The 15090-nt window shown below is 37.1% G+C and overlaps 1 protein-coding gene across 4 annotated transcripts in view; it reads right to left on the reverse strand.

Moving 5' to 3' along the window:
- Positions 1-12367: 12367 nt before the first annotated feature.
- CD226 (CD226 molecule) overlaps positions 12368-15090 on the reverse strand; it is a 75970-nt gene continuing 73247 nt past the window's right edge. For all 4 annotated transcript variants that reach the window (XM_079109130.1, XM_079109129.1, XM_079109128.1 and 1 more), the window contains one exon: positions 12368-13801. In XM_079109130.1, the coding sequence (XP_078965256.1) occupies positions 13688-13801 (114 nt within the window). In that variant the 3' untranslated portion in view covers positions 12368-13687. The remainder of the gene's footprint in view (positions 13802-15090) is intronic.

Consider the following 15090-nt stretch of genomic DNA (forward strand, 5'->3'; position numbering starts at 1 on the left):
CAAAGAAGAATACTGAGATATGATTTAATCTTTCAAAGTCACTGCAGCATTTCTAAGAAAACATCTTCAGAGGGTTTCTGTGGTGCTTCCAAATCCTTATTTGACAGAGGTACTGAAAGGCAGCAAAGGGAAGAACAAAATGATAAGAGAGAGTAAATACCTTGAGAGTAAGTATCAATCAGAAGCTAAGATGATAGAGGTCAATATGAAATAGTAATTCAACCACTCAAATTCAGATTCACAAATCTATTGCATAGTTCAAGAAAAAATGCTTAACTCTTATCAAAAGTGTGTGTGTATGTGCGTGTGTGTGTGTAAGAGTGGAAGGAGTGGGGGCACTACAGTTTCAAATTTGGGGAAAGACCCATGGAGTAGATGATTCTTCCCAGTTATGAGCCACTTTATCTTTCAGTTGTACAGGGCAGTGCATGAAGACATTAGCAAGTCAGTCAGCTCCCTAATGTGAAGGCCAGTGATGTCGTCACTACAGATGACAGGAGACCTCTCAGCATCTGCAGTAGCTCCTCATCCCACCGCCCTGCACCCCCAGCTGTCATGCGCACTTGCGCACCCACGTACACACACACACACACACACACACACACACACACACACACTTTAGTTTTGACCCACTCTGTACGTTTCACGGTAGGTTCTCTTCCTTCTTTTTAGATTCACATAGAATCACCCTGTCTTGGCATAATTTTTATCTCTATGAATCTCCAAAATATATTAATTTATATATGTTTGCTTTCTGTAAAATTCTATTTAATTAATTTATGTATACTTTGTGAAGTCTTATACTGTACATTGTAAAGGGATGTCATTTGTGGTTGGCTAAATATTGATGATCATTTTGATAAAAATGGCATTGGAAATTAAGCTCTTGTTAAGAAATAAAACACACACTACAAATTTTCTTCTGTTAGAAAACATATGATTGGGCATACTTTATTTTCAGTTATAATTTATTCCAAATAAATGGTAGTCTGGGGAACTCTTTACTGAAATACTAGTTGGGCCACTTTTTGGGATGAAATGCAAAGGTATAGCTGTCCCTGTAATATAAGTGTGAATTTCTGGCAGAACAGAAAATAATAATGAGGCAATAATAAAATTAGGAAATTCAATTATTTTTAAATCTGTCTGTGTGATTTTTCCCTTTGATTAAAATACATGAAATACATAGTTGAAGAATTACCTTCTTCTAAACTTACAGTATGCATATATATGTATATATACATATACATATATATCAGTCCTTAATTGATAAACCTAATCTATTATTCTCAATGTCTTATGTAATTTCAAGAAATAGACAAATGATATTGATACAAGGAGGAAATTTTATAGTTGTGCAATATCAAAATTTGCTTCACCACTTTTAAAAAATGTAAAGGGGTTCCAAAATATTTCCTTACACCAAAATTTTGCATGATTGAGACCTTGAACAACTAAATTGATGGTTTTACAAAGCCCATGGGTTATTTAATATAAGCAGTGTAATATTAAATGATTTTCTTACCTTTCTGTTATTGCGTGATAACATGTAACTATGTAATTAAACAGAATTCTGACAATCATATTCTGCCTCCCTTTAAAATGTTACTTATTCCTTCACTTATTAGCTTGCTATTTTCAAAATAAAGTAAAAGAAAGCCCTTTATTAAATGTAAGGTTACTGAGAATTTGTTCTGTATTTCCAGTGTTTTCCTAACCCTATCTTATTATGTAATTTAATTTGTTATGTCAAATATGGTTTGGTGGAATCATAGCATATTAATATTGAAGATGACATTAGAGAGCAACACATTTTTCTTCTAGTAAAAAGATATCCAGAGTGTGTAAGTGGCTTTCATTGTGTGATACAACTAGATAATGGGTTTTGTTCCAACACTCTGCTCACTCTTTAATAACCAAAGACAATTATTGAAAATGAATATTTGGTAGGCAAATTTATACATCAACACTGAAATATATGCAATTAGACACTATCCTCATCGGCTTCCTGATGTTAGTGATCAATGACTTCCCTTATTATATTCTTTCCTGTGATCCACCTTTGTTCTGGGATTTAGACCTGCCTAGAAATACATTTACAAAATCTGTTTCTCAAACAGGCCGGGTTTCCTGTTTACTTTATTAGATGAATTTGTTCTTTACTCCTAGAGATTCAAGCCTTTGACGAGAGTGGAGACCTTCCGAACACTGGGCAACGGTTTTCTCAGTAAGGGACCCTGGATCCGGCACTCGGTCCTGTTAATGTGTTCTCCTGTGAGTGGGTCCAGCCAAAGTCATGAGTAATGTATGGGATCTTCCATGCCCTGATCCAGAAGTTTATAAAATACCCAGGAGTAGCAATGAGAATGAAGACAACCCTGCTGTCCCGATACTGAATGAAATACAGTTTATTCTGAATATGAACTTTTGAGCCACTTTTGCAACAAATTGGTGATATGGACTCGGTGGAGTCTCTTTTCCCTTTTGTCACTATTAAAATTACAAGGACTATATTTCCTGAAGAATGTGTCTTTAAGAAGAGTGTAAATGTCTACACAGGCTTAGAGCTGACATTGAAGAAGATATTTAATAAATAAGCATCACAGGGCATAGCCCCAAAGCAATTATTCTGCTATTTTTGTAATGTACAAAGAAACCAGCTCTCTCTTTTTCCAACTAGACAAGTTTGTCTAATTTCGGTATCCATATGATGAATTGTTAAAATAAATGTGGAGCAAGAACTGGATAGACTATCTAAACACTCATGGAAACATGGGTTATCCCAATACGTAGGCATTTTAGGATATCCAGCGCTGAGTTAAGTGTGATCTCAAAGGCCAGTCACTGTTCATTGGCCACTGTTCTTGCCATCTCCAGTGTGTGGAGAAAGCACACACAATCTCTCTCAGTCTTTGGTCTTTCCTCCTTTTAATTCCCTTTGACATACTTCAATATCAAGGGTAGTGCTGAGGGGGAGGGCCCGCCGCTCCCCCAGGAGAGCTGGGGAGGGAGAGGGGTAAGAAGGGAGGCAGGCAACACAGGCCTCACCAGCTTCCTGACGCACATCTCAGAACTCTCTTGGAATTTCACCTCCTCTCCTCTCCTCCCCTCTCTTTCACTGAATAGACTGGTTTGAATCACAGAAAATTATTGCATAATCTAATGAAATTCCCAATCATCTCTTGCTGCTTGAATGCTATATACTTTTTTAAAAAAATTCTTAAATCCTCTTTTCCTCTTTTGACACAAACTTGTGTGTAAGACCAATATGCACATGAATATTCTCACTCATGTCACTTCCTACACATGTGTGAATGACAGAGGCCCCTTCTGAACCCAGAACACTCTTCTGAATAAATGCAAACTTCCATTGCAATGCAATCAAAGGAGAAAATACTATTTCAAAATTCAATTTGAAGAGCGTTAATTTAATCTTTATGCAGCTGGGATTCAAAAGTAAGACTTGATCCCTCCCGTAAAGGAGCTCACCATGTGGAGAGGCATATGTAACCTCGTCCTCTTCAGTGAATGTCCCTTGAGTACCATGAAGCTTAATAAATTCCTTTCTTGTTCCAGTATTTATGAAATGTTATTTTTAGATGCCTCCTTTTTTTGAGGTTTCTATTTTTTTAAACAAATCTAATTACATTTCAGGGAGCTGAGTGCAGAGATAGAGCTTTGATACACCTTCCACCAACAAATAAATATTAAGGTCACTGCCTAGAAATAACCCATTTCACTCTTACTAGTCACCTCACTCTCTGCAGTATAATATTTTTTAAAACGTGACAAGGAATAGATCTAGAACATTCTACTTAGCACTCCCCTCCTGCTCCCCTAGGCCCCCTGCTCCCCATATCTGACTGACCCTCTTTCTGAGCTTTCTCCATTTAAAAGGGCATGATCAGACTGGGAAAAGAAATGAAGGAGGACTGTCTTGAGTTTAGAATTTATAGATGGCACGACTAGGTATTAAATGGTAAAGAATGCCCACTGATATTTTTAGTATGTGCACAACCTAAACTGCTTTGGGGTGATGCCCAATAGCTCAGGTAAAACCAACATTACACTGCATAGAGGACACAATGTGCACTCTACTCACAAGCAGAATGTGACTCCCTGCTTCATGTGACATCGCACCTCCCACCCCTTCTGTGGAGACGGAAAACGCAGAGGGACCTAAGAGACACTGCACCCCAAGAGACGTTATATCATGGTGTCTGGCACTGCAAACAATCACAGTTTGAAGCTATATTTGACAGTGTTTCGATTGGGCTTATAGGTGGGGGTTGGGACATTATTTTTAATGTATCAGAATACTATGACATTTCTTAGTGCAGATCGTTGCTATCAACTCTTGAATAGAAGAGGTCACGCTTGTCTTTTTGCGCTCCTCCACAGACACCATATTTCCCTGAAGCTTACATGATGTGATTCTTACTGCTAGTTACTATTAATGCTTTTTCCTAATCTGGAAGAGACAATGACATGTTTGGGGCACTTGGGTTTTCTGGTGGCTTATTAGCTGACAGTAATAGGAATGTTCGACTTCAATACTGCCCCTACTAAGTAGGGTATAATTTCAGAAGAAATCATTAAATGATCTGTCAATAAAGGTTTTGCAGTATTATGATATATGGCCACATGCAGTGCAAACTAGGAGGCAACTCTAGAACTTGGGTCCATATTTTATGTCCAAATAGGTCTTTCACACATTTATAGTGAATATTCCTCTAAAAATTATACTGCAAAGGGCCACAAGATTCTTCTACCTTCTGTTTTATTTATCTTCTTTTCTATTGAGTTTTCTTCTTTTAGAGACAAATCATATATATATATATAGATGTATGATTCTTGACCAAGGTCTTAGTTCTTTGACTCCTATCATGAAGTCTTCAAAATCTTATTTATTTTTTTGTGTAACTGAACCTTAAAATAAATTAATATCAAACATCTATGACCAGCAAAATTCTGCAATATGACTTACATTTTCATTTTAGCAGAATTCCAAAAACAATTCCTAAAATCTCGTGCCTCAGACTGTGCTCAGTGATGAGTGAACATTACTGACTACATCTGCTTTAGCTTTTGTTGATTGGATTGACTAGACATATTTTCTTCTGTGACGTGAGACAAATTTTCTTTGCGTTACCTTTGCTTCTTTTTGCTCAGGAAACTTTATTATAAAAACATTGATCTGAACATACAGGAAAACTGAGTATGAGCTCATATTAATCTTCAGATTATCTTCTATATTTCATTTCATATTTAAAATATTTATTTTTAAAAAATACTTATTTTTTAAAATAAATGTGTCTGATTTGTGTATACCATAAATATTTATGCCAGTTCATAAAAAAGGGCTAAAAACAGCACAGACTAGAAAGTCAAATGGGACAGAGGCCAGTGTCCAGCTGTTCTTGTGTGGCATCAAGAGGTCAGGACAAAGACACAGCTCAGAAACCAAGAGAGCACAAACACACTTACTACCCGTGCGAGGAGAAGGACCTGCTATCCACTGCCAATGTGGAAAGAGCTTGTAAGATGTCACTGCCATGCTCACATCACATAAAAGCAGGAAAACTGAAAACTATACCTTTCTTAGACCTGTCACAGGACTGAGGTCCCAGAAAACATAGGCACCACAAAAATCTGGAGTGACAGACATATCCAGAGAGATACAGGAACCATTCTGCTGTGCAGAGATGAAGCCCTGGAGCTATCAGGGATAGGAGCACTGAATGACAATCAGCTCACTTGTTGCCATTTGATTATAAATAAAATCTCTTGGGAGCTCTAGACTTGGAGGGTCTCCATACTTCCATGAGCTTCCCCTCCAGGACACACACCAGGTTTTCATTACAAGGCTCCAGGACAAATCTCACAGCTCTGGCCAGGAATGGGGAAGCACCAGGAAGTAAGCCACAAGCCTTCTCAGTACAAAGGCTACCAAGAGGGGAAAGACCTTCGCCAAGTCACACCAGAGTCCTAGACCCTGCAGCTTTCCTGTCCCACTTAAGAAAGAAAAAATAATAATAATAAGCAAGTCAACAGGGTTAGGCCCTCAAGGGAATACCCTGGGAAAGCAAGCGAGGGGCAGGGTGGAAAGCTGCCCCACGAGAGGAGACTGCCAACACAGGCCTGATTCTCCTTTCCGAGACACAGACGCTCCCTCCCTGTGACTTGCCACACAGCCACAGGACCCCAACTGCAGCGAATCGCAGGTGAAAGAGCTGTGGAACAGAAAACCTCTCTGAGGAGGGGGCAGTTAGGGAAGCCAGAAGCACAGGGAAGGAGAAAAAGAGAGAGAAACCAAAGAAATCAGCCACATAAACAAAAAACCCACAGGACGCTAGAGGAACTCGAAGGCGTTTATCACCTACGGCTATGACAGGCTTCCGCACAGTCCAACGTCCAGTCAGGTTAAGGTAAATCTGCAAACCAAAGTCCTACCCATCTCGGTTCCCAGCACACGATACACTAAGTCTGGCTTTCTAGGAAAAAAACTATGAAGATTGTTAACAGGCAAAGAAGATATGGTGTGAAGAGACAAAGCAATCATTGGACCAGAGAGATGGTGACTCCTGTCAGAGTCATCAGACAAGGAGACCATGATGAAGATGTTCAGGGCTCTCTGGAAGAACCAGACAGACAGCAGAACAGATGGGCAGTGTAAGCGGAGAGGTGGACTCGAAGAAGAAATAAAAAATAATTGCTAGAAATAAAAGCACAGTGACAGAAATGAGCACTGTCTTTGTTGGGATCATCTGTAGACTTGTCACAGCTGAAGAAAAGGATCAGTGGTTAAAATTGGTCCATATAAACTTGGGAAAGTAAAAGGTAAGCAGGAAAAGAGAACGAAGACCCAAGAACTGTGGAATAACTTCCGAACAAGCACATAATCAAAATTCCAGGAAGAGAATGTAGCAAAACAATATTTGAAGAAATAGTGTCTGCAGACTTGCCAAAATTTATGACAGACACTAAACCATAGCATCAGGAAGCTCAGAGAACACCAAATAGGATAAATGTTAAAAAACCAACCAACCAACCTATGATAACTACTTAAAGGGTATGCTAAAGGAGAAAATAGAAGTACATACAGAAGGAAGATAATAGAAGAGAAGGTAAAAATTCAAAGAATAGGTGCAATAGTAGAAAACAGTTACAAACATGGTAGATACTAATCCAACTCTAATAATAATCACTTGTATTTGAATGGTCTGAATATGCTAATTAGAAGACAATTGCCATTGTGGATTTTTAAAATTTATTTTATTCATTCTAATTAGTTGTACATGACAGTAGAATGCATTTATACATTTTTATAGATCATACATAGAGTGTAATCTTTCATTTTTCTGATTATACATATTGCAGGATCACATTGGTCATGCAGACATATATGTACATGAGGTAGTAACGTCTGTTTCAATTACATGTTGTCCATAAGAAACACACTTTACATACAAGACTCACATAATTTAAAATTAAAGGGTGGCAGAAAGGCATACCAACAGGAGACAAAAGAAAACTGGGATGGTTGTGTTGGTGTCAGGAAAGGCAGAGATTCAGAAGACGGCGCTTCCAGAGCATGAAAAGGAATATTATGTGTGGTAAGGTGTTGATTGTCTAATAGAACATAACAGCCCTGGAAGTGTCTGTCATGACAAGAGTATCAAAGACTGAACCATTCCAAGGTGGTACTAATGTGCAGTCCACCAACCTCGCATGAGCCTTCCTTTTCTCCTCCCGTCTGACAGCATCTATCTTTGTATCGATGGGGGCCATTCTAACTGGAGGGAGATGAAATCTCAGTGTGATTTGGATTGGCTCTTCCCTGATTGCTAATGTGTTGGATGTTTTTCCATCTATTTTTAGCCATTTTTCTTCTAAAGAACATCTGTTGAGTTCATCTGCCCATTTATTGATTGGGTTAGTTGGGGGGTTGTTTTCGTTCTTTATTTATTTTGGATATTAATCCCCTGTTAAAGAGTAGTTATCCAAGATTTTTTTCCCATTCTGTAGGCTCTCTCTTTACACTCTGGTTTACTTTGCTGTACAAAAGCTTTTTAATTTGATGCCATCCCACTTACTGATTCTTGGTTTTATTTCTTGAGCTTTAGGAATCTTTTTGAGGAAGTCAGTGCCTGCCCCAATATGTTGGAGTGTTGACCTTTTTCTTCTAGCAGTTTCAGTGTTTCTAATTCCTAGGCCACCGATGCACTTTGTGTTGACTTCCATGCAGGTTGAGAGGTAGGGATCCAGTTTCACTCTTCTTCATATGGATATTCAGCCTGCCCAGCACCATTTGTTTAAAAGGCAGTCTTTTCTCCAGTGTATGTTTTTGGCACCTTGTCATGGATCAGATTACTGTATCTGTATAGATTTTTCTCTGTGTCTTCTATTCTATTCCATTGGTTTTAATGTTGGTTTTTATGCCAATACCATGCTGTTTTTGTTACTGCAGATATGTACCATAATTAGAGATTAGGTTTGTGATGCCTCTAGCCTCTCCCTTATTGCTAGTATTACTTTGGCAATTCTGGGTCTTTTATTTTTTCATATGAATTTTATGAATTTTTCTAGTTCTATGGAAATTCCTTAAAAGACTAGAAAGGGAACCACCATATGATTTGGCTATCCTATTCCTTTGCGTAGGGTACGATAGTAGTACATGCATACCAATGTTTACAGCAGCATAACTCACAATAGCCAAGCAGTGAAACCAGTGATGGTGTTCATCAGCAGATGAATGGATAAAGAAAATGTGGTGTATGTATATACAATGGAGTTTTATCAAGCCATGAATGAAATTATGTCACTTGCTGGTAAATGAATAAAACAGAAGAACATTATGTTAAGTGAAATAATCCAGACTCAGAAAGTCAAAGGTTGAATATTTTCTCTCATGTGCGAAACAAGAGGGAGGGAGGGAGGGTGGGAAGGAAGGGATTAAAAGGCGGAGGGTGATTTCCACCGGCCACTGGAGTTGCCACAGTTTCTTCCTGTTTCCCAAGCATATTCCATCAGTGCCCTGGGAATGCAAGCTTATTCCCCACATTCTGAGAGTCATTCCTGTAGTTCAAATAAATTGACTGTTTGCTAAACAGAGTCAGCATCAACTCCCATGCTGTGACCAGCAGACCCAACTTTTACAGACACATACAAGTACAAACGTGACAGACTCCTTACGGGCATTGTTGAATGATTACAACTGGAATATTATTGGGGGAAAGTTTCTAGAATTGACTCCAGAATTTTGTATGTTTTGTAGGAGAAAAAGCACAATCATTTTTACTTTGCGTTTCAACTAAGAGTGTTGACCAAGTCATAGGAAAACATGAAATACTGGCATTATCAAAATTTTAACACAGATAATTTGGAAGGACAGGACACCAGAAGAGTATGCAGCTGTGGTGAGTTTGGGGAGAGGAAGACATCAAAATGAAGAAATATCCAAAATTGAAAAGAAAAATTCACTAGTGATATAAGCATTCTTTTAGTCAGTTTTTCACTGTTGTCACCAGAAGATCTGAAAGGAACAATTTTAGAGGAGGAAAAGTTTATTTGGGGGTTCATGGTTTCAAAGGTCTCAGTCCTTAGACAGCAGTCTCCATTCCTTAGGGCCTGAGTGAGGCAAAACAACATGGCGGAAGAATGTGCTGGAGGAAAGCAGTTCAAAGAGAGAATCCACTCACCAGATACAAAATATGTACCCCAAAGGCACCACCCCAATGCCCACTTCTCCTGCCACACCCTACCTGCCTTCAGTTACCACTCAGTTAATCCTGTCAGGGGATTAATTCACTGACTATGTTAAGGCTCTTGTAACTCAATCATTTCTCCTCCAAACCTTCATGATTGCCTCACACATGAGCTTTTAGGGACATCTCACTTCTGAATCACAACAAGCATGGTTATTCTGAAAAGTGTAGGGAAATTGTCAATTAAAAGAAGTGAAATTTATTGTCTTGATGGAAGGAAAATGGAGGAGGGCAGAGGATTTCTATTAAAAAAAAAAAACTTCCTATATTTCTTTGGCCCTCTGAACTACACATATGTAAAGCATGAAGAATGTTGCTTTGAGATAGATGTTACAAAGTGTTCAGAATATTAAAAACTTCACTTCTGCATTTAACACTTTAGGTTAATTTTATTCTGTAGAAATTTTTCCTTACTCTTCTTTGATAGCAAATGAAACTGGTGATCATGATACACTACATTTTATTCATTCAAAACAACAGAATACAATAAATGAAGGCAAACATTTCCAACAAATGGAAAATCTCAAATAACTAGAAACTAAAACTGGAAACTGTTCTAAATAGGGTAACCACATAACTTAAACAAAAAGAACAATAGGCAGAATTGTCCTGGATTTGAGATTGGGATTATCATCCCAAATGAGGCTTTTTCTAATAGCATTTTACAACATAGTTAGTGCTTTGAATCCAGAAAAATATAATATGTAAACCAACCTTGAAGAGCTATAAAATTTCCTTTGGAAGCATTGCAGTAGATTCTAGAAGCACATTGGATCAGAGCAATAGAAAAATTTAAAGAAAAGCAAACTTGCTTTTAGTTTTCAGATAAATCTACAAGATCCTGGTGAATTAGCCAGAATAATTTCAATAAACAGAACAAGGAAAATATATATTAACTGATGTAAAAAATCTAAATGTGAAGATCAGCACTTCCTAGACATTACATTTTAATAGGACCTGAACCAGTGATAATTATAAGCCAGTAATATTTTATGTTTATATTATAGTTTTATAGTCTTCAAAGATATTTTCATATCACTAATGTGAAAAGGTTAACTTTGTGCTGACAATTTAGCATCTACACTTATACTTTTTAAGCATCTTACAGAAATTTTATGCAAGTCTACAAAATGTAGCTTATTACATAAATCTAGGAGAAGCATTTAATTAAACTAATCTCTAAATTACAATGTACACTCTTCTAGTTTGTAAAATTATTTTAGTACAGCTGAAATTTTTATTTATTTTATTATTTTTTTGCAGTACTATGAATTGAACCCAGGACCTCACACAAGTGATTCCAAGTCCTGGAAATCTTTTAAAATAAATTTTACATAAACCAATATAATTTAGATGTTTAAAGTAAAAGCAAATCTAATAAAATTTTTATTTTACTTTGTCTTTTAAATTGGTATTCAATATAGTTAAATATGAATAGCATTTTAATAATAAACTGAATTACTTAAAACATTCTATAAGTCTGAATTTTTCCTAACTGAAAATTATATACTCACTTACTTCTCCCAATCTATAAACATGAGTACAAGTTAATGAAATATGTACTCTGGACTGGAAGTGTGGTTCAGTGGTAGAGCACTTGCCTGGCATGCATAAGGCTCTTGGTTCTCTCCAGCACCACAAAAAAAAAAAAAAAAAAAAAAAGAATAAGTGAAAGAAATCTATATTCTATTTTCTCAGCATACATAAAGGCCTGTAAATAAAGTTTGAAAGTCTCTCTGATAATAACATAGTAAATATACAGTCACTGTAAGTTATATTTATTAAAGATTTGTTCTTTCCCTGATAAATTGAATCCTTTGTAATGACATTTAACAAGCTTACCTACCGTATTATCAAACAGTAATTTCCTTAATTGGTAATTTTAAATGTAAATATTAAAATCATGGTATTCAAAGCAAGCATAGATTTCATTTAATGTTCTATTATATATCAATATAAATTATACATGTAAAACACAAAAACCTTAAGATAACATCTGGCTTCCAAAGTGGCATCTTGCAAAGAAAACTTCTTCATGTTAGAATTGTAGAAATGTTTTACTTCTCACCTATATTAATCAATGAGAATTTGGTTATCAGAATCTTCCAGATTGTTTTAAACTTTTTAAGAAAAAGAAACAGCTTATTTTATAAATGGTGCTAAATTGCTTCACCATGTAAACTCAAGGATTCAGCCGTAGCATCTTGGATAGATGTGATGGTAGAGTGTTTTCTGGTGAACTGCCTTTCCACTGGTTTATGCTTATATACTCATGGAAATACTTCATAAATCCAAATATGAGGATCTTTAAGCAACCATAATAAAAACGAGAATAAATTCTTACTTATGGATAAGTACAACTAAGAAAACATTTTTATTATTTTTTTCCCTTTTGAGTTTCATGGAATATTTGTACTACTTAGTGTGCATGGTAGTTAAAGCTAAAATCATAAAACACTCATTGATTAGTTCCAAACTATAAATCACAACTTAGCATCTATGTAGACAGTGTGGAAATTTGGCATTGTTTACTTGAGATTATCATGAAGCCTTAAATTCTGATAAGTAAACAAAGGTTTTTGCAATCTTTTTGCAATCAATCTTTCAGATAGGAATGATCAACCTATTTGATAACAAGCATTTCAAGGTGACATGACAGCTTAATTTAGTTTCACAAACATTTTCATTGTCTGTGCAAATCTAGAATTCAGGCTGCTAAGGGTCATGGGTGTTGGGAGGGTCGTGTTTGTCCAAACTGTGAAGTAGACCCTTGCCTCTGTACCTCTGTTCCTTGATGCCTTTCCCTCCTTTCTGTTCCCTCTCCATACTCCCCCCACCCCTGTCTACCCTACAGCCCCATAGCACCGCTTACAACTACGGTTCTCTTTTCATGTACTCAAATTTCACAAGAAATTATTTTTAAAGAACTTAATGCCTAGGTTCCTGGCCATTTTGAGGGAATTTGTATATTTAAAATAATTCTCAAAGATAGCAAAAAGAAAAAAATCAATATAAAAAATATTTACATTATTTATTCTTGGACCATCTAACACACTTGCTCACTAGGCTAGGCCCAGGATGGTGGCAAGAATTCTACATAGATTCAGAGATAAATTTATTTGAAATTAGAAAAGAAAACTTAACCCTGTCTTCCTCTGACTATTCATTCTGCTGCCAGTTATTCTTCTAGACTATGGCTGATAGAGAAAATTCTAGAAGAGAGGAGAGTGAGAACTTATCTAGTTCTAATTTTTTAGTGGGTTAGCAAGAAATGTCTTGGAAGGTCAACATTTGTTAGTAGCAACCACAGCTTCTAGGTTCCTTTCCTTCTTTAATATTCTGAATTACCCCCTAGTGTGCTTTGTCCCCACCCTCAGTTCTTACAGGTGAACCCCTAACCAAGGTAAGCTACCTCATCCTAATGATGCCTGTTTAATGATAGGCAAATAACCAAATATGTTTGCTATGCTAGAAAAGCAAACACTTCATCAAACGCAAACAGAAATGTCTTTGGTGGTTGGCCACCATCTTGAAAGCACACAGGAAAGTCAGCATTGGAATTCGATCAAAGCCAGGCAAGTACATTCGTTGCTATGGGAGGGGATCCAAACCAGCTTAGGCCCATGCTTAATTCTAGACCCAACATTAAAGCCCTGGTAAGTAAACTCCCTCAAGTTTCGCCTACCCAGTTCCTCTGTTGCTTGACCCAGTAGGTTTCTCCTTTTCTGTATGAGCTAACTTGACTCAGGTGTCCTGAAGCATTTCTGTTCAGGATGTTCTCTAGGTAATGCAGTGTTTTCCCTACCAAATGAAAGCTCAGTCCACTGGAATTGAGAAAGTCATTGGGTGGTAGGAGGAAACTATAAAGATCCATGTATTTAATAGTCATCATTAGTTAGCTCATATCAAGAGAAAAAAGCTTAGACTCTAGGTTTTGGTCTTCGAGAAAAGGTTGGGTAGTTGACATAAATGTCCTCTCTTGCATCTTCCATGGGTTGAGTGGCAGAGATGGGGCTTCTGTAGTTATTGACTGCCTACAAAGACAAACAGAAGTGTCAATCATTCAGTGTATTTCAGTGGTCAGTAAAGATGCTCAACATATGTCTCTCAATTCAACCATAAAATAGGCCAAGCTTCCACTACACGTAATTTCTAAAACACTCCTTGCATTATATGAAACTTCTGTTAGAAATCACCTTCTTAATTTGTAGGATACTGAATGAGAGGCAGCATAAATATAATCCAGTTGCTGTATTGTGCTATGAATTGTCTTTTTAAGTGCAATACACCAAAAGTAGGATGGTGGGGTACCCATCAATGTCTACTGAGTGATGTCTTAATTCATAAATGATTTAGAGTACACAGTGTCCTAGCTTTAAGAAGCAACTGAACACAATGAAAGGACTAGGCAAAGAAAACAGTCTCCTTTAAGCTGATGGTACATAACCATTAATCAAATTACCTTGATACCTTGAATGTGCACATGTGACAAAATACACAGGTATGAGAATGAGGGAGAGAGAAAGAGAAAACAGAGAGAGAGAAAAGAGAAACAAGAGCAATCTGGTGAATGGTCTGGAAAGTTAGAGTGATTTTGGTCTTTACAAGAAGAAAGCAAAAGGAAAATCCAGGTGCCTTGTTACTTACACCACCTGTGCGGAAAAACAAAACAATCACGTAGGGCTAACTTCTTCACCTTTCACAGTCCCTCTTACTATCAAAATTTTAAACTGGCCTTGAAAATATCATTATTCTAAAAAAGCCTGGAAGAGCTGGATACCTAACATAGTGCTAAAGCATCTTCCTTTTCTCAAAATTCATAATAAATTTTCCTTTGGATTGGCTTTAGTGGGCACACAGCTAAGTACAAGAGAAAGAAGCCACTAAGTGGACATGCTGGGCAGCGTGCCACTGTGTGCCGAGCAACAGATGTGATGAGCTCAGCCACTGATCCTGCATTTGGTGCCAAGAAGCCAGCCGTGAGTTAGTCAGAAAAACACATCTGACTTGCAAAGAGTAACTGCTTAATAACAGAAAAAGTTAAACTGACAGATTATTAAGAAGTCTGAAGCACCCATTTTGGGTTGTCAGACACTTTTTAGTACTTGACTTTTTAGCCATGTGGAATTCAAATACAAATAATTAAAGCAAAAAGAAATTGATGCCATTTTGGAGAGCACTTGAGAAAATGTTTGCCTTAGTCAACTCAGGCAAGCTGTAATAGAACAGCACAGACTCACTGGCTGAAACAACAAGCATTTATTTCTCAGTTCTGGAGCCGTGAAGTCCAGGAGCTGTGTGGCGAGGGCTGGCTTCTTGATCT

Source organism: Sciurus vulgaris, assembly GCF_902686455.1.
Source record: "Sciurus vulgaris genome assembly, chromosome: 13".
Taxonomy (NCBI): Eukaryota; Metazoa; Chordata; class Mammalia; order Rodentia; family Sciuridae; genus Sciurus; species Sciurus vulgaris.